The sequence below is a fragment of the Hyperolius riggenbachi genome, chromosome 1, assembly GCF_040937935.1.
Source record: "Hyperolius riggenbachi isolate aHypRig1 chromosome 1, aHypRig1.pri, whole genome shotgun sequence".
Lineage (NCBI taxonomy): Eukaryota > Metazoa > Chordata > Amphibia > Anura > Hyperoliidae > Hyperolius > Hyperolius riggenbachi.
Genome location: NC_090646.1, coordinates 665530914 through 665556549, shown reverse-complemented (window position 1 = coordinate 665556549; position 25636 = coordinate 665530914). Strand labels below are relative to the sequence as shown.

General features: G+C 48.6%; 1 protein-coding gene across 6 annotated transcripts in view; it reads left to right on the top strand.

The window, feature by feature from the left end:
- LOC137532355 (NACHT, LRR and PYD domains-containing protein 3-like) overlaps positions 1-25636 on the top strand; it is a 374258-nt gene that overhangs the window by 149405 nt on the left and 199217 nt on the right. For 5 of the 6 annotated variants that reach the window (XM_068252786.1, XM_068252803.1, XM_068252769.1 and 2 more), the window contains exons 8-9: positions 4176-4340; positions 21317-21481. In XM_068252786.1, the coding sequence (XP_068108887.1) occupies positions 4176-4340; positions 21317-21481 (330 nt within the window). The remainder of the gene's footprint in view (positions 1-4175; positions 4341-21316; positions 21482-25636) is intronic. The other variant, XM_068252811.1, reaches the window with a different exon arrangement.

Genomic DNA, 25636 nt, shown 5'->3' with positions numbered 1-25636 from the left:
AGCCATGGATAGGTGTGGCCAGGATTGGTGCCTGTAGTATAGAGAGCCAGGGATAGGTGTAGCCAGGATTGGAGCCCACAGCCCACAGTATAGAGAGCCAGGGATAGGTGTAGCCAGGATTGGTGTCTGCAGTATAGAGAGCCAGGGATAGGTGTAGCCAGGATTGGTGCCCGTAGTATAGAGAGCCAGGGATAGGTGTAGCCAGGATTGGTGCCCGCAGTATAGAGAGCCAGGGATAGGTGTAGCCAGGATTGGTGCCTGCAGTATAAAGAGCCAGGGATAGGTGTAGCCAGGATTGGTGCCTGCAGTATAGAGAGCCAGGGATAGGTGTAGCCAGGATTGGTGCCCGCAGTATAGAGAGCCAGGGATAGGTGTAGCCAGGATTGGTGGCCGCAGTATAGAGAGCCAGGGATAGGTGTAGCCAGGATTGGTGCCCACAGCCTACAGTATAGAGAGCCAGGGATAGTTGTAGCCAGGATTGGTGCCCACAGTATAGAGAGCCAGGGATAGGTGTAGCCAGGATTGGTGCCCGCAGTTTAGAGAGCCAGGGATAGGTGTAGCCAGGATTGGTGCCCGCAGTATAGAGAGCCAGGGATAGGTGTAGCCAGGATTGGTGCCCGCAGTATAGAGAGCCAGGTATAGGTGTAGCCAGGATTGGTGCCCGCAGTATAGAGAGCCAGGGATAGGTGTAGCCAGGATTGGTGCCCGCAGTATAGAGAGCCAGGGATAGGTGTAGCCAGGATTGGTGCCCGCAGTTTAGAGAGCCAGGGATAGGTGTAGCCAGGATTGGTGCCCGCAGTTTAGAGAGCCAGGGATAGGCGTAGCCAGGATTGGTGCCCGTAATACAGAGAGCCAGGGATAGGTGTAGCCAGGATTGGTGCCCGCAATATAGAGAGCCTGGGATAGGTGTAGCCAGGATTGGTGCACGCAGTATAGAGAGCCAGGGATAGGTGTAGCCAGGATTGGTGCCCGCAATATAGAGAGCCTGGGATAGGTGTAGCCAGGATTGGTGCACGCAGTATAGAGAGCCAGGGATAGGTGTAGCCAGGATAGAGAGCCAGGGGGTGGGTGGGGGGTGCAGCAGTAGGGGGTACAAAACAAATACTCACTTTCCGGTAGCCGGATGATCTTGTACTCTGTATTAGCTTCATTCTGTTTCCTGTTCTTGCATCATCTCCTTGTAATAGCACCCAGGGGGCGCTGTTTCAGGGAAATAGGACAAGAACAGGAAGTAGAATGAAGCTAGTACAGCGTGCAGGACGACCTGGCTGCCGGCAAGTGAGTATTTGCTTTTCCTTGCCGCTGTTTGTTCGCCCGCCGCTATGTCGCTCCGCCCCCAAAAACCAGTAAAACGAGATTGTGCATGGTATGATTACCGTGCACAATCTAACCGTGGTATATCGTCATACCGGTATACTGCGGCAACCCTAGTCACATATCATATACAGTGGGTTAAATTAATATAGGATTGTGTTATGTAACAGAGAGCAAACATAACCACTTAACATCTCAGTCGTTTTCAGCTTATGCATCCGAGCAATGTTCACCTCCCATTCATTAGCCTATAACTTTATCACTACTTATCACAATGAACTGATCTATATCTTGTTTTTTCCGCCACCAATTAGGCTTTCTTTGGGGGGTACATTTTGCTAAGAGCCAATTTACTGTAAATGCATTTTAACAGGAAGAATAAGAAAAAAAATGAAAAAATTCATTATTTGTCAGTTTTCGGCCATTATAGTTTTAAAATAATACATGCCTCCATAATTAAAACCCACGTATTGTTATTGCCCATTTGTCACGGTTATTTCACCATTTAAATTATGTCCCTATCACAATGTATCGCGACAATATTTTATTTGGAAATAAAAGAGCATTTTTTCCGTTTTGCATACATCACTATTTACAAGCTTATAAAAAAAAAATAGAGAGGAATATTTCATCTTTACATAGATATTTAAAAAGTTTAGACCCTTAGGTAAATATTTATGTTTTTTTTTTTTATAGTAATGTTTTTTTTGTTTTTTTTATTAAACATTTTATGTGGGCATTTTTGGGAGGGTGGGATATAAAAGTGTTTTATTTGGGGAAATATTGGTGTAGTGTAATGTTTTTGGGTATTTACTTGTAGTTTTACTTTTTGGCCACAAGATGGCAATCTCGATTTTTTTTACATGACGTCACTCTAAGCGTACAATGTACGCTTAGAGGGACACAGCTTCAGAAAGAGCGAAGCTTCCGAGAGAAGCTGTCGCTTTTTCAGCGGGGGAGAGGAATCAATGATCGGGCTCCCCAGCCCGATACATTGATTCCGTGGCTACCGACTCCGCGGCCGGGAGTGCGCGTGCACGCGCGCGATCGGCCGCGGGAGCGCGCGGGAGCGCGCCTGTCCTCCTTGACGTTTTTATACGTCAAGGAGGACAAAGTGGATAATTACTTATGAGCAATAACATTAGGCTGCCCTCTAGCTGTGAACATATGTATGACAGCATTTTCATTTTAAGGATTGATTAAAAGCAGGGCTGCCCAATAGGTCGATCGCGATCTACCGGTAGATCGCGACCGCCTCCTTGGTAGATCGTGGCCTCTTGGCCGCGTCTCGTTAATGTTTGTTGCGGCCAGCAGCTCGTGTTTAGCTGCTGGCCGCTGGCCAATAAGGATGCATGCAGGCGAGGAGAGAGGGAGGAGAGAGGCGGCGCGTCCGCTGCGTCATGGCTGGGGGCGGCGGCGGGCAGCCTGTGTAATGTGCGTGTGTAACGTGCCCGGCGCCGCCCCCAGCCATGACGTAGCGGCCGCGCCGCCTCTCTCTTCGCCGCCGCTTCTCTCCTACATCCCATTGGCCTGCCAGAGTCTCTCATCGCCGCCTCTTCTCCTCTGCCTGCAGGTACATATACCTGGCTAACCTACACTGGGGGGCCCTATACCTGGCTAACCTACACTGGGGGGCCCTATACCTGGCTAACCTACACTGGGGGGCCCTATACCTGGCTAACCTACACTGGGGGGCCCTATACCTGGCTAACCTACACTGGGGGGCCCTATACCTGGCTAACCTACACTGGGGGGACCTATACCTGGCTAACCTACACTGGGGGGGCCCTATACCTGGCTAACCTACACTGGGGGGCCCTATACCTGGCTAACCTACACTGGGGAGACCTATACCTGGATAACCTACACTGGGGGGGCCCTATACCTGGCTAACCTACACTGGGGGGCCCTATACCTGGCTAACCTACACTGGGGGGCCCTATACCTGGCTAACCTACACTGGGGGCCCTATACCTGGCTAACCTACACTGGGGGGCCCTATACCTGGCTAACCTACACTGGGGGGCCCTATACCTGGCTAACCTACACTGGGGGGCCCTATACCTGGCTAACCTACACTGGGGGGCCCCTATACCTGGCTAACCTACACTGAGGGCCCATATACCTGGCAAACCTACACTGAGGGCCCATATACCTGGCAAACCTACACTGAGGGCCCATATACCTGGCAAACCTACACTGAGGGCCCATATACCTGGCTAACCTACACTGAGGGCACACAACCTATGCTGCAGGCACATATACCTGGCTAACCTACGCGGGGGGGGGGGGGGGGGGGCGTGCTTAGCATTTGAGACGTTGGTAGATCTCCTGGCCTCGGCAAATTTAAAAGTAGCTCGCGAGCCGAAAAAGTGTGGGCACCCCTGATTAAAAGTCTAAATTCTTGTTGTTTATTTATTGAAGTATTTATATAGTGCCGATATATTAAGCGGCGCTGTGCAGAGTATATTGTCTTGTCACTAACTGTCCCTCAGAAGGGGCTCACAATCTAGTTCCTACTATAGTCCTAGGTCTATGTATGTATCGTGTAGTGCATGTATCACAGTCTAGGGCCAATTTAGGGGGAGGCCAATCAACTTATGTTCTTGGGATGTGGGAGGAAACCGGAGTTCCCGGAGGAAACCAATGCAGACACGGGGAGCACATACAAAATCCTTGCAGATGTTGTCCTGGCTGGGATTTGAACCGGAGACCCAGTGCTGCAAGGCGAGAGTGCTAACCACTATGCCACCATGCTTGTTAAATATTATCAAAAATATATTTATTCATTTGATTAAAAATCCTACAAATTGTATGCAGTTTTTATAGATTTCTGGTAACATTCTTCTCTTCTCCTGCAGTTTGAAGTATAATGATCTGCCCTCCAGTTGCTGCCCCCACCTGGCATCCTGGATAAGGAATAACCAGACTCTGAGGAAGCTGCACCTGGGTGGTAACAATCTGGGGGGTGATGAATTCAGTGTCCTGATGGAGGCTCTGCCAACAAGCCGGATAGAGGAATTAGAGTGAGTATAACAGCCCTGATTGCAGCAGAGATCAGCAGAATTATTTCCCTTTGTTTCATTATCATATTCTCCAACAGTGACACCCATTGCAGTGATTGGGGAGGGATTATAGGGGGATTGTGGCTGGTTTGGGGGTACTTCCTGTCACAGGAGCCCTGGTGGCCAGACCGCAAATTGCCTTCCAATCGGTTTCAGCGCACAGACCATGCAAACTGTGGTCGCAATCGGTGCACGGAAATCGACTGAATTTGGGCAGCAGCCCGACCGGAAGGGAGCCTGTGAGGGTACGGTAATTACAACTTACACACTATTTCACTGGTATGGGCCAGTGGACCCTACCGACTGACTGACTGACTGACTGATCCTGCAAATAAAACGGTTAAACACTCTATTCTGTCTAGATATCAACAATAGTAGCGTCTCTTCAGAGACCTGGGATCAGTTTCTGTGTATGGCTGAATAGCAGGGTAGCTGAGTAAACAAAGGACGTTTGCACGTCGTTTATTAATGCAAGATAAATAATTAACCACTTTACCACTGAGGGGTTTTACCCCTTGAACACCAGAGCAATTTTCACCTTTCAGCGCTCCTTCCATTAATTCGTCTATAACTTTATTATTACTTATCCCAATGAAATGAACTATATCTTGTTTTTTTCGCCACCAATTAGGCTTTCTTTAGGTGGGACATTATGCCAAGATTTATTTTATTCTAAATGTGTTTTAATGGGAAAATAGGAAAAAATGTGGGAAAAAATTATTACTTTTCAGTTTTCGGCCATTATAGTTTTTAAATAAAGCATGCTACTGTAATTAAAACCCATGAAATGTATTTAACCATTTGTCCCGGTTATAAAACCATTTAAATTATGTCCCTATCACAATGTTTGGCGACAATATTTTATTTGGAAATAAAGGTGCATTTTTTCAGTTTTGCATCCATCCCTAATTACAAGCCCGCAGTTTATAAAGTAACAGTGTTATACCCTCTTGACATAAATATTTATAAAGTTCAGTCCCTAAGGTAACTATTTATGTTGTTTTTTTTTATTGTATTTTTTTTTTTAATTACAAAAAAAAATAAAAAAATTGGGGAGTGTGGGAGGTAATGAGTTAATTTATTGTGTAAATGTAATGTTTGTTCATGTAAAATGCTTTTAGGGTGTAGTTTACTATTTGGCCACAAGATGGCCACAGTGTGTTTGTTTAATTATATTAGTAGAAGAAAGTGACCGGCACTGCTTTATCTGGACTGCTTAGGATGAGGCCCTTTGAGGGTCTGATGCTCAGGGTATGCTGCCCTTGATGTGCTCAGGAAATGAAAAAACAAACATTCAATCTTCTCACCATAGAAACAAATTTCCGGCACTATCACCAGGCAAATCTTCATTGGTTTTATTGGTATTGTTAAAATCTTCCATCCATAATAAACACAGATATTTATCACATACCCATATGATCTTCTTACCGTGGAGCAATGTGGCACGGAGCCTCAGAAGAAGCTTGCACTAAGCGAAACGGTCGTCAGGCGGACCGCTGCTCCCACATTGCCCCACGGTAAGAAGATCATATGGGTATGTGATAAATATCTGTGTTTATTATGGATGGAAGATTTTAACAATACCAATAAAACCAATGAAGATTTGCCTGGTGATAGTGCCGGAAATTTGTTTCTATGGTGAGAAGTGTGTTTGTTTACATGCGACCTGTAAGCGTCCTTCCGGACGCTTACAGGAAGCAGTAAGAGGCTGGGAGAATCACAATGATCGCGCTGTTTCTAATAGAAGCAGCGCGATCATTGCGGGGGCTTAGATCAACGAACGGGGATGGATTTTCCCCTTCATTGATCTCCGTGCGAGCAGGTGGCGGCGTGCACGAGCGGCGGGTGCGCGCGCACGAGCGGCGGGAGCGCGGACAGCGGCGGTAGCGCGGAAGGTACGGATTTCTCCGTCCCTGGTTTTTTAGGGGGGAAAAAAGGGACGGAGAAATTTGTACCGCGGGAGTTTAAGTGGTTAATATATACAGACAATCATTAAAATCAACAATTATTGAGACATGAGATAACACGGTATGAAAATAAAGGGGAGAAAAACGGATACTTAGAGTTCATGGAGAGATGTCCTTTTGTGGGAAAATCATAAAGTCCTTGGTTTCAATTTCAGCAAAATTCTTTGTTCAGATCAGAGCAAGTCCCAAACAAAATGGCTACCACTCGTTCCTCAAAAGTGGCAGCAGCTATCAGGATGGTGGAAATGAGGAATGAGGGAGGAGTCCCTCGCAAACACTCTTGAACAATGCACATCTTTGGGTGGAGCCTCAAGTACAGCCCAGGGGTTGGACAGGGGTGGTGAGCTCCCTGGCTGGGTGCCCCATGCCCTCCAAATATGACATTTGTCATATCTCGGCTTACGCTTTCCGCACACACATGACCATCACATATTCATATTTCTCAGACTATGCCAGTTCATATGATACCAAACCTGGGCATGTTTGCATGCCTGGCTAAAAAACTGTGGAATAGCCCGAGTTCTGGTTATGCCAGTGGCCCAAATTTAATATCAAAATACTCACAAGATCCGGACCAGCAGAATGATATAACTTTCACATTTCTCACCTGAACGGTATTCCTTAAACATGCTCAAAATCCTAAGCTCCATGTACTTCTTAAGCTGTCTATATGGCTCCGTCCAGTCTGTGGGAAGCAGTGCTTTGAATAGACTCACCATTTGGTGAGCCTATTGACATCTATCTGAGGTAATGAAAAGTAAACACTAGCCTCCTGAACACAGGAGTTTGTTCCTGTTCATTAGTAAATCAAAAGAGCCATCCTGCAGTTAAGCTGATGCTATCTCTCTGCTGAGAAAAGACTGCAGATGCTCCTACACAATCAACCCAGATATAGCACGTCACTGGCAATCGGTGCAATAAACCGATTGCGTTCTCGTTTCTCACGGCTGTTCCGTGACACATCCATACTGCAGCCCCCCGTACACCTGGCTTTGTGTATATGTGACATCCATTGCAGTGACTGGGGAGGGATTATGGGGGGATTGTGGCTGGTTTGGGGGTACATCCATACTGCAGCCACCAGTACACCTGGCTCTGTGTATATGTGACACCCATTGCAGTGACTGGGGAGGGATTATGGGGGGATTGTGGCTGGTTTGGGGGTACATCCATACTGCAGCCCCCAGTACACCTGGCTCTGTGTATATGTGACATCCATTGCAGTAACACGAAAGGGATTATGGGGGGATTGTGGCTGGTTTGGGGGTACATCCATACTGCAGCCCCCAGTACACCTGGCTCTGTGTATATGTGACACCCATTGCAGTGACTGGGGAGGGATTATGGGGGATTGTGGCTGGTTTGGGGGTACATCCATACTGCAGCCCCCAGTACACCTGGCTCTGTGTATATGTGACACCCATTGCAGTGACTGGGGAGGGATTATGGGGGATTGTGGCTGGTTTGGGGGTACATCCATACTGCAGCCCCCAGTACACCTGGCTCTGTGTATATGTGACATCCATTGCAGTGACTGGGGAGGGATTATGGTGGATTGTGGCTGGTTTGGGGGTACATCCATACTGCAGCTCCCAGTACACCTGGCTCTGTGTATATGTGACACCCATTGCAGTGACTGGGGGAGGGATTATGGGGGATTGTGGCTGGTTTGGGGGTACTTCCATACTGCAGCCCCCAGTACACCTGGCTCTGTGTATATGTGACACCCATTGCAGTGACTGGGGAGGGATTATGGGGGATTGTGGCTGGTTTGGGGGTACATCCATACTGCAGCCCCCAGTACACCTGGCTCTGTGTATATGTGACACCCATTGCAGTGACTGGGGGAGGGATTATGGGGGATTGTGGCTGGTTTGGGGGTACATCCATACTGCAGCCCCCAGTACACCTGGCTCTGTGTATATGTGACACCCATTGCAGTGACTGGGGAGGGATTATGGGGGGATTGTGGCTGGTTTGGGGGTACATCCATACTGCAGCCCCCAGTACACCTGGCTCTGTGTATATGTGACACCCATTGCAGTGACTGGGGGAGGGATTATGGGTGTGTGGCTGGTTTAGGGGTACATCCATACTGCAGCCCCCAGTACACCTGGCTCTGTGTATATGTGACACCCATTGCAGTGACTGGGGAGGGATTATGGGGGGATTGTGGCTGGTTTGGGGGTACATCCATACTGCAGCCCCCAGTACACCTGGCTCTGTGTATATGTGACATCCATTGCAGTGACTGGGGAGGGATTATATGGGGATTGTGGCTGGTTTGGGGGTACATCCATACTGCAGCCCCAGTACACCTGGCTCTGTGTATATGTGACACCCATTGCAGTGACTGTGGAGGGATTATGGGGGTTTGTGGCTGGTTTGGGGGTACATCCATACTGCAGCCCCCAGTACACCTGGCTCTGTGTATATGTGACACCCATTGCAGTGACTGGGGAGGGATTATGGGGGATTGTGGCTGGTTTGGGGGTACATCCATACTGCAGCCCCCAGTACACCTGGCTCTGTGTATATGTGACACCCATTGCAGTGACTGGGGAGGGATTATGGGGGATTGTGGCTGGTTTGGGGGTACATCCATACTGCAGCTCCCAGTACACCTGGCTCTGTGTATATGTGACATCCGTTGCAGTGACTGGGGAGGGATTATGGGGGGATTGTGGCTGGTTTGGGGGTACATCCATACTGCAGCCCCCAGTACACCTGGCTCTGTGTATATGTGACACCCATTGCAGTGACTGGGGAGGGATTATGGGGGGATTGTGGCTGGTTGGGGGGTACATCCATACTGCAGCCCCCAATACACCTGGCTCTGTGTATATGTGACACCCATTGCAGTGACTGGGGGAGGGATTATGGGTGTGTGGCTGGTTTAGGGGTACATCCATACTGCAGCCCCAGTACACCTGGCTCTGTGTATATGTAACATCCATTGCAGTGACTGGGGGAGGGGTTATGGGGTGTGTGGCTGGTTTGGGGGTACATCCATACTGCAGCCCCAATACTCCTGGCTCTGTGTATATGTGACACCCATTGCAGTGACTGGGAAGGGATTGTGGGGGATTGTGGCTGGTTTGGGGGTACATCCATACTGCAGCCCCCAGTACACCTGGCTTTGTGTATATGTGACACCCATTGCAGTGACTGGGGAGGGATTATGGGGGATTGTGGCTGGTTTGGGGGTACATCCATACTGCAGCCCCAATACTCCTGGCTCTGTGTATATGTGACACCCATTGCAGTGACTGGGGAGGGATTATGGGGGATTGTGGCTGGTTTGGGGGTACATACATACTGCAGCCCCCAGTACATCTGGCTCTGTGTATATGTGGCATCCATTGCAGTGACTGGGGGAGGGATTATGGGGGGTTGTGGCTGGTTTGGGGGTACATCCATACTCCAGCCCCCAGTACACCTGGCTCTGTGTATATGTGACAACCATTGCAGTGACTGGGATGGGATTATGGGGACATTGTGGCTGGTTTGGGGGTACATCCATACTGCAGCCCCCAGTACACCTGGCTCTGTGTATATGTGACATTCATTGCAGTGACTGGGGAGGGATTATGGGGGGATTGTGGCTGGTTTGGGGGTACATCCATACTGCAGCCCCCGGTACACCTGGCTCTGTGTATATGTGACACCCATTGCAGTGACTGGGGAGGGATTATGGGGGGATTGTGGCTGGTTTGGGGGGTACATCCATACTGCAGCCCCCAGTACACCAGGCTCTGTGTATATGTGACATCCATTGCAGTGACTGGGGGAGAGATTATGGGGGGTTGTGGCTGGTTTGGGGGTACATCCATACTGCAGCCCCCAGTACATCTGGCTCTGTGTATGTGTGACATCCATTGTAGTGAATGGGGGAGAGATTATGGGGGATTGTGGCTGGTTTGGGGGTACATCCATACTGCAGCCCCAGTACACCTGGCTCTGTGTATATGTGACATCCATTGTATTGACTGGGGAGGGATTATGGGGGATTGTGGCTGGTTTGGGGTACATCCATACTGCAGCCCCCAGTACATCTGGCTGTGTGTATATGTGACATTCATTGCAGGGACTCGGGAGGGATTATGGGGGGGTGGCTGGTTTGGGGGTACATCCATACTGCAGACCCCAGTACACCTGGCTCTGTGTATATGTGACACCCATTGCAGTGACTGAGGAGGGATTATGGGGGAATGTGGCTGGTTTGGGGGTACATCCATACTGCAGCCCCAGTACACCTGGCTCTGTGTATATGTGACACCCATTGCAGTGACTGGGGAGGGATTATGGCGGAATGTGGCTGGTTTGGGGGTACATCCATACTGCAGCCCCCAGTACACCTGGCTCTGTGTATATGTGACACCCATTGCAGTGACTGGGGAAGGATTATGGGGATTGTGGCTGGTTTGGGGGTACATCCATACTGCAGCCCCAGTACACCTGGCTCTGTGTATATGTAACATCCATTGCAGTATCTGGGGAGGGATTATGGGGGATTGTGGCTGGTTTGGGGGTACATCCATACTGCAGCCCCCAGTACACCTGGCTTTGTGTATATGACACAAATAAGGGCATTTCCAGGCTGTTGACAAGTGAATGAATGGCCATGTCTGCAGATTCTGTGTTGTCTATAAGATCCATTCAGACGTGTCTATATTCACCGCATCCATTGTCTTCCACAACATTTCTGGTCCCCCCATACACTATATATGCCCACAACAAAAATGGCTAACATCTGTTCTCATTAGTGCTTTCTATGGAAATCAGACGTGACAAGAATATTAAAACTCCACCCCCAGCACTTCCCAAATCAGTTGTCACTTGTCAGCGGGTCATTGTAATGTCCAGTGTGAGCCCGGCCTCATCCCTATATATAAATTACTTGCTGGTTGAATAAAAGTAACTTTAACTCCAAATTTGCCAGGGGTATGAATAATTATGGGCAGCACTGTGTAACGATCGGTATCAGCACGCAGAGAGAATCTGATTATTGGCGATCTGCAGTATCACCAAGAATGCAGATATATACCCGATTTTTGATGATCTGCAGTATCACCGATAATCCGATATATTGCTAACCTCTGGGCACCAGCAAACGAACACAATAAAGACAGTAGTATAATTCACAGAAGTGTGGAAATATCCATCACACGGCAATTCCTCAGAGGTGTGGTTACCTCTGAATGGGAACCCCGTGCGTGAGATTCTCTAACCAGGCTGAGTGAGGAATCTCGACCCCTAGCAGTAATCGTCTGCTTGGGGCAGGTGTCTCGGAGAGGCAAGCCTCAGAGATAACCCTCCAGTGGGAGACGTTCCACTGAAGGGAGAATGGTCAGACAGGCAAAGGTTCAGCAACAGAGATGACAGATAAAGTACAAAGACAGAAGGCTGATTCGGTATCCAAGGCAAGCAGGGTCTGGCAACGGTATATCAGATATGCGAGGTACCGAATCAGAAGACAGAAGAGTGGTCAGGAAAGCAGAAGGTCATAACAAATAATCAAACAATGCCTAGATTTAGGTGTGAGCTCCTTGAACATCAACACCCCGGGACTAGTCTGAATATGACAAGATGGCAACGCTAATTCCTAGTCTTGGGTGTGAGTTCCGTAGTCATCAACACCCTGGAACTAGTCTGAGCATAACACAGATGAAATACAGTATTCCTAATCTGGGGTGTGAGGTCCGTGATCATCAACACCCTGGAACTGGGTTCAGCCATACCGACAGATGTAGGCCTATGCGTCGCGTCGGCCAAACCACCGCGTCGAACGCGGAATCCGCCGCCTTGTTCTCAGGACATGCGGCGGTCTCTCCGCATTCAGTCATGCTAGCAGATGCAGGCCCACGTGCGCAACCTGCCGCGTTGGACGCGGAATCAGCCGCCTTGCTCTGAGCACCCGCGGCGGCTTTTCCGCGTTTTCTCACAGTACCCCCCACCCCCCCTGAGGAGTGGACTCCAGACAGCTCCTACCCGACTTCTCAGGATGTAGGGCGTGGAACTCCTTCTTTAATTTATCCGCATGCATGCGACAATCAGGTACCCATGTTCTTTCCTCAATGCCATAACCCTTCCAGTGAACTAAATACTGCACAATACGTGAATCTAAAATCTTTTCCACTTCATACTCAGGTTGGTCATTCACCATCACAGGGGGAGAAGGAGTGGAATCTACATGCACTGCTGGCTTAAGCAGGGATACATGGAACGATCTTACACCACTCATGCTGGCAGGAAGATCAATGGCATAAGTAACATTGTTGATTTTCCTGGTTACTGGGAAAGGACCCACGAATCTGGGTCCTAACTTGGGCGAAGGCTGTTTTAAATTCAAATGACGAGTGGACACCCAGACCAAGTCTCCTGGCCGGAACTTCCACTCTATGGAACGTTTTTTGTCAGCTTGACCTTTCTGACTCTGAAAGGCCTTCTCTAGATTCTTTCTCACGATCCCCCAGATGTTCTTAAATGACTTTTGCCAAGCCTCCAAAGCTGGAAACGGAATGGAAGCTACGCTACTGGCAGTGGGGACGATTTAGGCAACTTTCCAGTTACCACCTGAAATGGAGAGAATCCAGAGGAAGAGCTTCTCAAATTATTGTGTGCAAATTCTGCGAACGGCAAGAACTTGACCCAATCATTTTGCGCATCCGCAACATAACACCTCAGAATTTGTTCTAGTGACTGATTAATTCTCTCAGTCTGACCATTGGTCTGTGGGTGGTAGCCTGACGAAAATGACAGTTCCATGCCCAATTGATGACAAAATGCCCTCCAAAATTTAGAAACAAATTGGACTCCCCGATCTGACACTATATTTTCCGGAATGCCATGTAGCCGGAAAATCTGCATGATGAAAAGATCGGCCAACTCCTGGGCCGAGGGGAGTCCTTTCAGGGGCATGAAATGGGCCATTTTACTGAATCTGTCGACTACCACCCAAATGACCGACATGCCTTCAGACCTCGGGAGCTCACCCACAAAATCCATGGACAAGTGGGTCCATGGTTCACTCGGGGTGGGGAAAGGCTGCAATGTTCCCACAGGTGCCAGACGGGAGGGTTTGCTTTTTGCTCATACTGCACATTCTCTCACATACTTCTTGCAGTCAGTTGCCAATGAAGGCCACCAAGCACACCTAGCAACAAGGTCCTGTGTTCTGGAGGCCCCAGGATGTCCAGCATTCTTGTGAGAGTGGAACATCTGCAATATCTGGAGACAAAACGGCAATGGTACAAACATGACCCCTTCAGGCTTTCCCTCAGGGACATCCTGCTGGAAGGGACTTAAAGTCTACATCCAGTTCTTCCAAGTCTCCGTGGCTGCCAATACCACTCTCTGTGGGATAATAGTCTCTGGGTCTGAGGGCTGTGCTGTCTCTGGCTCAAAGCATCTGGATAAAGCATCTACTTTAATGTTTTTACTACCTGGGGTATACGTAATTACAAATCTGAATCTTGAGAAAAACAGTGACCACCGAGCCTGACGGGGACTCAATCTCTTAGCCCCCTCAATGTATTCCAAATTTTTGTGATCAGTGTAAACTGTAATCGTATGTTCTGCTCCCTCTAGCCAATGACGCCATTCTTCAAAGGCCAATTTAATGGCTAGGAGCTCCCTGTTGCCTATATCGTAGTTTTTTTCTGCTGGTGAAAACCTACGAGAAAAATAGGCACACGTATGTAATCTTCCCTGCAACCCAGAACGCTGTGACAACACAGCCCCCACCCCGACCTCTGAGGCATCCACCTCCACGATAAAGGGATAGGAGGTGTCGATGTGTCTCAAAATGGGTGCCGAACAAAACAATTTTTTAAGAGTGGAGAAAGCAGCCAGAGCTTCGGGGCCCCAGTGGTTGGTATCTGCCCCTTTCCTTGTGAGACTGGTGAGGGGTGCAATGATTGTGGAGTACCCCTTTATGAACCTTCTATAGTAATTTGCGAACCCCAAGAATCTCTGGAGAGCCTTCAGTCCTACTGGCTGAGGCCACTCCAGGACAGCCGAGACTTTGGCAGGGTCCATAGAAAGGCCCGAGGTAGAAATTATGTACCCCAGAAAGGCGACAGATGTTACCTCAAAAATGCATTTCTCCAACTTAGCATAAAGCATGTTCTGTCTTAGCTTGTGCAGTACAAATCTGACATGAGCCCTGTGCTCTGAGAGGTTAGCTGAGAAGATTAGTATATCATCTAGATATACCAGGACAAATTTACCCTAAACCTCCCTGAACACCTCATTAATGAGTTCCTGAAAGACGGCCGTGGCGTTACACAACCCGAAGGGCATCACCAGGTACTCGTAATGCCCATCGGGTGTATTAAAGGCCGTCTTCCACTCATCGCCCTCTCTGATCCGCACCAGGTTGTATGCACCCCGCAAATCCAATTTTGAGAAAATCTTAGCGTTGGTGACCTGAGTAAATAAATCGTCTATCAAAGGTAATGGATAACGATTCTTTACTGTGATTTTATTCAGGCCCCGATAATCAATGCATGGCCGAAGGCCTCCGTCTTTTTTCTTGACAAAAAAGAAACCTGCTCCAGCCGGTGACCGGGAAGGGCGAATGAACCCCTTAGCTAAGTTCTCGCGGATGTATTCCTGCATGGCCAACTTTTCCGGCTCAGACAAATTGTAGAGGTGACCTCTAGGGGGCATACAACCAGACCGGAGATCGATGGGACAATCGAAAGGGCGATGTGGAGGAAGTTTATCGGCTGATTTAGGGCAAAACACGTCTCAAAATTCAGTATACTGATCTGGTACTCCCTCCATGTGAATCTTGGTCTGGCCCAAGGTTACCTTCCCTAAACAATGACGAAAGCAATGGGACGACCATCTCGTTAGCTGACCAGAGGTCCAATCAATCAGAGGGGAGTGACGTTGTAACCAGGGCATGCCAAGAATGATCGTGGAGGTAGTCATGTGTAACACAAAAAAATGCAAATTCTCCCTATGCAGCACCCCTATAGTGACTCCCACCTCTGGAGTCTGCGACAGAGGGCTGTTACCCTGCAGAGGGGAATCATCCACTGCCGTAACCTGAATAGGTGGTTTTACCGGGATGAGCGGAATACCCAAATTTTTTGCAAATTCGTAATCCATAAAATTAGCCGCTGAGCCTGAGTCAATGAAGGCCTCAGTGACTTCAACTTTATCTTCCCATAAAATAGTGCAAGGAAGAAGCAACCGTTTATCATCTAGGGATAAAAATTGCACGCCTAGGGTATTACCCCCAACTACTCCTAGGCAGTAGCGTTTCCCGATTTCTTAGGGCAATTCTGTACTCTATTACCCCCCTCTGCACAATAAAGACAAAGCTGCTCTGCTATCCAGCGTTTCCGCTCCACTTGAGACAATTCTGACCGACCAATCTGCATTGGTTCAGGTGGAGGCGAAACGGGAGGAGGTGGAGTCACAGGGGGCGCAGCGTGGCATACCATTCTCACATAGTTTCTACCCCGGGTCTGTCTCTGATAGCGCAGCCGGCGATCTATTCTGATGACCGATGAAATGGCCTCATCAATGGACTTAGGTTCAGGCTGACTTAACATAAGATCAGAGACCTCATCTGACAACCCTGATAAGAAACAATCTAAAAGGGCAAAGGTATCCCACCTGGCTGATACTGACCACCTCCTAAATTCAGCAGCATACTCCTCAACTGGACTCTTGCCTTGACGTAACAGTTTGAGCTTCCGTTCAGAAGTCGAGGCAATGTCTGGATCATCGTAAATTATAGCCATGGCTTTAAAAAATTCCTCTACCCCGTGCGTGAGATCCTCTAACCAGGCAGAGTGAGGAATCTCGACCCCTAGCAGTAATCGTCTGCTTGGGGCAGGCGTCTCTGAGAGGCAAGCCTCAGAGATAACCCTCCAGTGGGAGACGTTTCACTAAAGGGAGAATGGTCAGACAGGCAAAGGTTCAGCAACAGAGATGACAGATAAAGTACAAAGACAGAAGGCTGATTCGGTATCCAAGGCAAGCAGGGTCTGGCAACGGTATATCAGATATGCGAGGTACCGAATCAGAAGACAGAAGAGTGGTCAGGAAAGCAGAAGGTCATAACAAATAATCAAACAATGCCTAGACTTAGGTGTGAGCTCCTTGAACATCAACACCCCGGGACTAGTCTGAATATGACAAGATGGTAACGCTAATTCCTAGTCATGGGTGTGAGTTCCGTAGTCATCAACACCCTGGAACTAGTCTGAGCATAACACAGATGAAATTCAGTATTCCTAATCTGGGGTGTGAGGTCCGTGATCATCAACACCCTGGAACTGATCTAGAGAATAACACAAATTCTGACAAAAGGTCTGAGTGCTTCCACGTAGTAATCGCAACGACAGACACCAGAGAAATGACCAGCACCCAGTATATATACTATATCGCTCTCCAGCGCCTCCCTTAAGTGCTGGACCAATGAGAACTGATACAATTGTCAGCTGACCGGCTTGGTCAGCTGACTCCCTTCTGGCTGTCATAAAAGCTCAGCCTCTCAGCGTGCGCGCGCGTCCTCCTGAACCTGTGTGGACTATCAGTCCCAGCCACACCAGACATGTGTTGTAACCCATCCGCTGTGCTGGACGCGGAACCAGCCGCACCGCTATCAAGAGCATGCAGCGGTTTCTCCGCGTTCAGCCATACTGACAGATGTAGGCCTATGCGTGCAAACTGCTGCGTCAGACGCGGAATCCGCCGCCTTGTTCTCAGGACATGCGGCGGTTTCTCCGTGTTCAGTCATGCTAGCAGATGCAGGCCCACGCGCGCAACCTGCCGCGTTGGACGCGGAATCAGCCACCTTGCTCTGAGCACCCGCGGCGGCTTTTCTGCATTTTCTCACACACTGTATATAAATAATGGACCCACTGGTTTGTCTCACAGAACTAATTTCCAAACAACCATTATAATCACAAGGTTATTTTATAGAGATTTCTTACCTTTTTTAATGTTGTGATTTTTCAGTATTTCAGTACCTGTAGCAGAAGCGCAGTCACTGGGTAATGCTGCCGGCAGCGGGTGTGATGGTGTAAAAGTCACATGGCTCCAGTGGGATCAGCCATCAGGCGACTTGGCGGTCGATCAATCATCCAATTCAATTATAATAATCAAACTGGATAAAAATTGGTGCCATCAAGTGCATGCCCGACCGACAATGCGACCAATTTAGGGCCACATTTGGTTGCATTAGACGATTGCACATGCTGCAAGACGTAGGGATGACTTGCTTGATCGGGTGGGTTGCGGCAACAGTGTGCGATATCAGGACGAGCAACGAATCCCCGGTGTTGTCTCCCCTCATCTCTAATATCCCCCCGGGTGCCCAGCATAAGATATAAATTACGTGTCCCCCCAGGTGCCCAGCATAAGCTATACATTACGTGTCCCCCCGGGTGCCCAGCATAAGCTATACATTACGTGTCCCCCCGGGTGCCCAGCATAAGCTATACATTACGTGTCCCCCCGGGTGCCCAGCATAAGCTATACAATACGTGTTCCCCCCGGGTGCCCAGCATAAGCTATACATTACGTGTCCCCCGGGTGCCCAGCATAAGCTATACATTACGTGTCTCCCTGGGTGCCCAGCATAAGCTATACATTACGTGTCCCCGCGGGTGACCAGCATAAGCTATACATTACATGTCCCCCCGGGTGCCCAGCGTAATCTATACATTACGTGTCCCCCCAGGTGCCCAGCATAAGCTATACATTACATGTCCCCCCGGGTGCCCAGCATAAGCTATACATTACATGTCCCCGCGGGTGCCCAGCATAAGCTATACATTACATGTCCCCCCGGGTGCCCAGCATAAGCTATACATTACATGTCCCCCCGGGTGCCCAGCATAAGCTATACATTACATGTCCCCGCGGGTGCCCAGCATAAGCTATACATTACATGTCCCCCCGGGTGCCCAGCATAAGCTATACATTACGTGTCCCCGCGGGTGCCCAGCATAAGCTATACATTACATGTCCCCCCGGGTGCCCAGCATAAGCTATACATTACATGTCCCCCCGGGTGCCCAGCGTAATCTATACATTACGTGTCCCCCCAGGTGCCCAGCATAAGCTATACATTACATGTCCCCGCGGGTGCCCAGCATAAGCTATACATTACGTGTCCCCCCGGGTGCCCAGCATAAGCTATACATTACGTGTCCCCGCGGGTGCCCAGCATAAGCTATACATTACATGTCCCCCCGGGTGCCCAGCATAAGCTATACATTACGTGTCCCCCCGGGTGCCCAGCATAAGCTATACATTACATGTCCCCCCGGGTGCCCAGCATAAGCTATACATTACGTGACGCCCCGGGTGCCCAGCATAAGCTATACATTACGTGTCTCCCCGGGTGCCCAGCATAAGCTATACATTACATGTCCCCCCGGGTGCCCAGCATAAGCTATACATTACGTGTCCCCCCGGGTGCCCAGCATAAGCTATACATTACATGTCCCCCCGGGTGCCCAGCATAAGCTATACATTACATGTCTGTGGCTTCTGCTTGTCCCTTGCTGGTTCCGGGCGCACTCCTTGCTCCATACACACGCCCCACATGATAGCCTAGTAAGGGCACATGTGTGATGTCAGGCATCACAGTCCCGCCCACATTACTAGGAAACCACGTGGCGCGTGTATGGAGAACGGAGGAGGCTCAGAGCCAGCGGAGGACAAGCAGCAGCCATGGACAGGTAATATATAGCTTGCACTGGGCACCCGGGGGACATTAAACATTAAGGGGACAGGGTTAATTAGGGGTCAAGATGCAGTGTCACAAGGCCGAGTCGTGATCAAATGCAGCATGGAATTGATCGGGTATTGGCCTGTGGTGTATGGGCAGCAGACAGATCTCTCTCTAATCAAATTCAGTTAGAGGGATTTGTCTCTTGGCTGAATCTTCCCATCATCGCTAGATGTAGGGCCACCTTTATAGCATAACATTAGCAAAGTGCTTGCAGTATGACCAGCCCTAACACATACACATGTGCATAGCATACACAGCATGCATCACTTGGGAGTTTAAGTGGTACATACATGATTACTCATAAGATAAATAAAGTAAAAAAACAAACACCAGGTTGGATGAAAATGGCCGTAGGCACTGTTTATTGCGGTTTACTTTATTAAATAATTAATCTTTATTATCAACACTTTCAATTATTAAATTAATACGCATATAACCAAACAAAACTCCAAACAGTATAACAATAAATCTTCCAGAATACAGTCTTCAGACTAGTATTATCCCAAATAATCCAGTAAAAACTACTCAACCCACAATCGCCAATAAAGTCAATACGCCTACGACAGTCTTTGAACAAAAGGGAGGGCGGGTGTGTGCTCCCAGCTCCCAGCTCGCCTGACTGGAAACTGAGGAGCTTCACAGAGCAACAGAGATGTCTTGACAGGACCGCCTCTGTGATTGGCCGAATGACTCTTGGCTCCAAATGACAGCTGCCAATCACAGAGAGCTCCTCTGACACATCTGCACAGCAACCGTATTCCTCACAGGCTTCTTAGAGACAGCCCATAACCTGAAAGAAAAAAAAGACACAGCCAGCATCAAATAGAAAAAAAAACAATTTAACCCTAAGAGTACCATCAGTCTTGTATGTGGTATATATATATATATATATATATATATATATATATATATATATATATAATTACCTGTATAACCTTTTATTAGCTATATATAAATCCTACCAGGAATACCTAGCTAAACTATACAATGTAAACCCACAGGGGACCCTTAACTGTGTGCCCACCAAATTCCCAAGAGGCCTGTGTTTTATACTGTCACAATGGCCTTCCAATGTATAACTATCTGAAGAAACAGTAACATTAGGTCCTGCACCAATCAGACTGTCAGCAGCTATGTGAACAAAGGTAACCCTCAAATACCACACTGAGTTTATACATGTACTAGTGACCTTAGCCCATTTACAAACGGGCTAAGTCTGTCACCGTTCATCCGCTGGGCCCGCCCCCCACTGCGCAGACATGCCTGCCCCTCCTGGCCCCCTGCCATGTCATTCCCCCAGCACTCCTCAGCGTCTCTGCGTCCCTCTCTGCACATGCACACTGCAAAAAAATACACACACAGGGGCATGGGACGCAGAGACACTTGCGTTTTATTAGGTAGGATAGCTATTTACTTAGCAGGGTGTGTGAAAAAAAGCGAATGAAAATCCAAGTAAGCTTCCTCAGTGATATAAAGTGTTTCCTGTAACAGAAATGCTGTTTTCAGCTCTATTTCACATGTAAGCAAGGACATCCATACTGAAAGACTAATTGCAATTCCTGATATCAGTGTAAGGACACCTTTATTTAGGACATGATGGAGTCTCCTGTAATTGTCTGGTAACATCTCCTCTGTGTCTGCAGTCTGGATTATAATAAACAGACCTCACATTCTGCACAGGTGATAGGAGGCATCCTGGGTTTCCCTATAAGTAACCCCACCCCACCCCTGCATGCCCAGAGGCCCCCCTGTAACACTGCTATAGAGGGGAGAGACATCATCCCATTTACCCTATTCTGACAATGTGGGGGATGGGTGCCCTCCTGTGTGAATCAGTCTGCTGTGTGACATGACCTAAACTCGCTGTAGCAGGTCTGTACATTGTTCACTAATATCTATGAGGTTCCTATTGCTACCTGCAAGTGGTAATACTGGAATATTCATGTCACATATCTTATTTAAGTGGATTAAATTAAAATAGGATTGTGTAACACAGAGAAAAAGAGTATTCCTTATGAGCAATAAAATTATGATGCCCTCTAGCTGTGGACATACGTATGACAGTATTTAAATTTTAAGAATTGATAAAAATATAAATTCTTGTAAATGTAATGAGAAAAAGTTTAATTCAATGTAAGCATAAATCATACAAATTGTATGCAGTTTTTATAGATTTCTGGTAACATTCTTCTCTTCTCCTGCAGTTTGGAGTATAATGGTCTGCGCTCCAGTTGCTGCCCCCACCTGGCATCCGGGATAAGGAATCACCAGACTCTGAGAAAGCTGAGCCTGTCATATAACAAGCTGGGGGGTGATGAATTCAGTGACCTGATGGAGGCTCTGCCAACAAGCCGGATAGAGGAATTACTGTGAGTATAACAGCCCTGATTGCAGCAGAGATCAGCAGAATTATTTCCCTTTATTCCATCCACATTTACCATTCTCACATTCCCCAATAGTGACACCATTGCAGTGACTGGGGAAGGATTATGGGGGGATTGTGGCTGGTTCGGGGTACATCCATACTGCAGCCCCCAGTACACCTGGCTCTGTGTATATGTGACATCCATTGCAGTGACTGGGGAGGGATTATGGGGGATTGTGGCTGGTTTGGGGTACATCCATACTGCAGCCCCCAGTACACCTGGCTCTGTGTATATGTGACACCCATTGCAGTGACTGGGGAAGGAATATGGGGGATTGTGGCTGGTTTGGGGGCACATCCATACTGCAGCCCCCAGTACACCTGGCTCTGTGTATCTGTGACACCCATTGCAGTGACTGGGGAGGGATTATGGTGGGATTGTGGCTGGTTTGGGGGTACATCCATACTGCATCCCCAGTACACCTGGCTCTGTGTATATGTGACACCCATTGCAGTGACTGGGGAGGGATTATGGGGGATTGTGGCTGGTTTGGGGGTACATCCATACTGCAGCCTCCAGTACACCTGGCTCTGTGTATATGTGACACCCATTGCAGTGACTGGGAAGGGATTATGGGGGATTGCGGCTGGTTTGGGGGTACATCCATACTGCATCCCCAGTACACCTGGCTCTGTGTATATGTGACACCCATTGCAGTGACTGGGGGAGGGATTATGGGGGATTGTGGCTGGTTTGGGGGTACATCCATACTGCAGCCCCCAGTACACCTGGCTCTGTGTATATGTGACATCCATTGCAGTGACTGGGGACAGATTATGGGGGGATTGTGGCTGGTTTGGGGATATAGCTCTACTGCAGCTCCCAGTAAACCTGGCTCTGTGTATATGTGACACCCATTGCAGTGACTGGGGAGGGATTATGGGGGATTGTGGCTGGTTTGGGGGTACATCCATACTGCAGCCCCTAGTACACCTGGCTCAGTGTATATGTGACACCCATTGCAGTGACTGGGGGAGGGATTATGGGGGATTGTGGTTGGTTTGGGGGTACATCCATACTGCAGCCCCAATACTCCTGGCTCTGTGTATATGTGACACCCATTGCAGTGACTGGGGGAGGGATTATGGGGGATTGTGGCTGGTTTGGGGGTACATCCATACTGCAGCCCCAATACTCCTGGCTCTGTGTATATGTGACATTCATTGCAGTGACTGGGGAGGGATTATGGGGGGATTGTGGCTGGTTTGGGGGTACATCCATACTGCAGCCCCAGTACACCTGGCTCTGTGTATATGTGACACCCATTGCAGTGACTGGGAAGGGATTATGGGGGATTGTGGCTGGTTTGGGGGTACATCCATACTGCATCCCCAGTACACCTGGCTCTGTGTATATGTGACACCCATTGCAGTGACTGGGGAGGGATTATGGGGGATTGTGGCTGGTTTGGGGGTACATCCATACTGCTGCCCCCAGTACACCTGGCTCTGTGTATATGTGACACCCATTGCAGTGACTGGGGAGGGATTATGGGGGATTGTGGCTGCTTTGGGGGTACATCCATACTGCAGCCCCCAGTACATCTGGCTCTGTGTATATGTGACATCCATTGCAGTGACTGGGGGAGAGATTATGGGGGATTGTGGCTGGTTTGGGGGTACATCCATACTGCAGCCCCCAGTACACCTGGCTCTGTGTATATGTGACAAATAAGGGTATTTCAAGGCTGTAGACAAGTGAATAAATGGCCATGTCTGCAGATTCTGTGTTGTCTATAAGCTCCATTCAGATATATCCCTAGTCACTGTATCCATTGTCTTCCACAACATTTCTGCTCCCCCCCCCCATACACTATATATGCCCACAACAAAAATGGCTAACATCTGTTCTCATTAGTGCTTTCTATGGAAATCAGACGTGACAAGAATATTATAACTCCGCCCCCAGCCCCTCCCAAATCAGTTGTCGCTTGTCAGCAGGTCATTGTAATGTCCAGTGTGAGCCCGGCCTCATCCCTATATATAAATTACTTGCTTATTGAATAAAAGTAACTTTTAAGTCCAAATTTGCCAGGGGTATGAATAATTATGGGCAGCACTGTATATAAATAATGGACACACTGGCTTGTTTCACAGAACAAATCTCCAAACAACCATTATAATCACAAAGGGATTTTTTAGAGATTTCTTACCTTTTTTATTGTTGTGATGTTTCAGTATTTCAGTACCTGTAGCAGAAGCGCAGTCACTGGGTAATGCTGCCGGCAGTGGGTGTGATGGTGTAAAAGTCACATGGCTCCAGTGGGATCAGCCATAAGGTAGCCATACATCAGGCGACTTGGCAGTTGATCAATCATCCAATTCAATTATGATAATCAAATTCGATAAAAATCGGTGCCATCAAGTGCATGCCTGACCGACAATGCGACCAATTTAGGGCCACATTTGGTTGCATTAGACGATTGCACATGCTGCAAGATGTAGGGCTGACTTGCTTGATCAGGTGGGTGGCGGCAACAGTGTGCGATATCGGGACGAGCAACGAATCCCCCGGCATTGTCTCCCCTCATTTCTAATATCCCCCCAAGTGCCCAGCATAAGCTATACATTACATGTCCCCCCGGGTGCCCAGCATAAGCTATACATTACGTGTCCCCCCGGGTGCCCAGCATAAGCTATACATTACATGTCCCCCCGGGTGCCCAGCATAAGCTATACTGTAACGATCGGTGTAACACAGAGAGGGTCTGATTATTGGTGATCTGAAGTATCACCAAAAATGCAGATACATACCTGATTATTGATGATCTGCAGTATCACCGATAATCAGATATATTACTAACCTCTGGACACCTGAGTAATATGAGTGTTTGGTGCAACAGTAATACTTTGAGGACAAAATCTGGAGAACAGGTACAAAGGCAGTAAGGAATACTGCACTAGAGAACGAGTACCTTTCAGCAGCCTGAGAATCTCCCGCAGGGAGGAGTCAGGCTGGGAGAAGGAAGGACCAGAGCGTGAGTGACACCAAGGAGGATGTCACTGACTGATCTGTGAACTATCTCTAAACTGGGGAGCTAGTTCTCAAGGTCGGGCAAGCCAGGTGGGCAACACACGGACAAACAAAGTACAAAGACAGGAGGCTGATTCGGTAATCCTAAGGCACGCAGGGTTTGGCAACAGTGTATCAGATATAGCGAAGTACCGAATCAGTGAACAGAAGAGTGGTCAGGAAAGCAGTAAGTCATAACAGATAATAAACAATGCCTAGTGTTGGGTGTGAGCTCCGTGATCATCAACACCCTGGAACTACTCTGACATATAACAGAATGATAACACAAGTCCCTAGTCTTGGGTGTGAGGTCCGTGATCATCAACACCCTGGAACTAGTCTGAAGTATAACAGAATGGTAACACAAGTCCCTAATCTTGGGTGTGAGGTCCTTGATCATCAACACCCGGGAACTAGTCTGAAGTATAACAGAATGGTAACACAGATTCTGACAAAAAGGCCTGAGTGCTTCCACGTAGTGATCGCAACGGCAGACAACCAGTGAACGACCAGCACCCGGTATATATAGCACAGCGCTCTGCAGCGCCTCCCCTAAGTGCTGGACCAATGGGAACTGGTTGAATCATCAGCTGACCGGCTTATTCAGCTGACTCCCTTCTGGCTGTCATAAAAGTTCTGCCTCTCAGCGCGCGCGTCTTTCTGAACCTGTGTGGACTATCAGTCCCAGCCACACCAGACATGTGTTGTGTACCACCCGCCGCGCTGGATGCGGAACCAGCCGCACCGCTATCAGGGCATGCGGCGGTTTCTCCCACGCCGCACGCGTGCAAACCGCCGCGTTAGATGCGGAATCAGCCGCCTTGTTCTGAGCACATGTGGCGGCTTTTCCGCGTTTTCTCACAGTACCCCCCCCCCCCCCCCCCCCCCCCCCTGAGGAGTGGACTCCGGACAGCTCCTACCCGGTTTCTCAGGATGTAGGGCGTGGTACTCCCTCCTTAATTCATCCGCATGCATGCGGCAATCAGGTACTCATGTTCTTTCCTCAATGCCATAACCCTTCCAGTGAACCAAATACTGTACTGAGTTCTGTACAATACGTGAGTCTAAAATCTTTTCCACTTCATA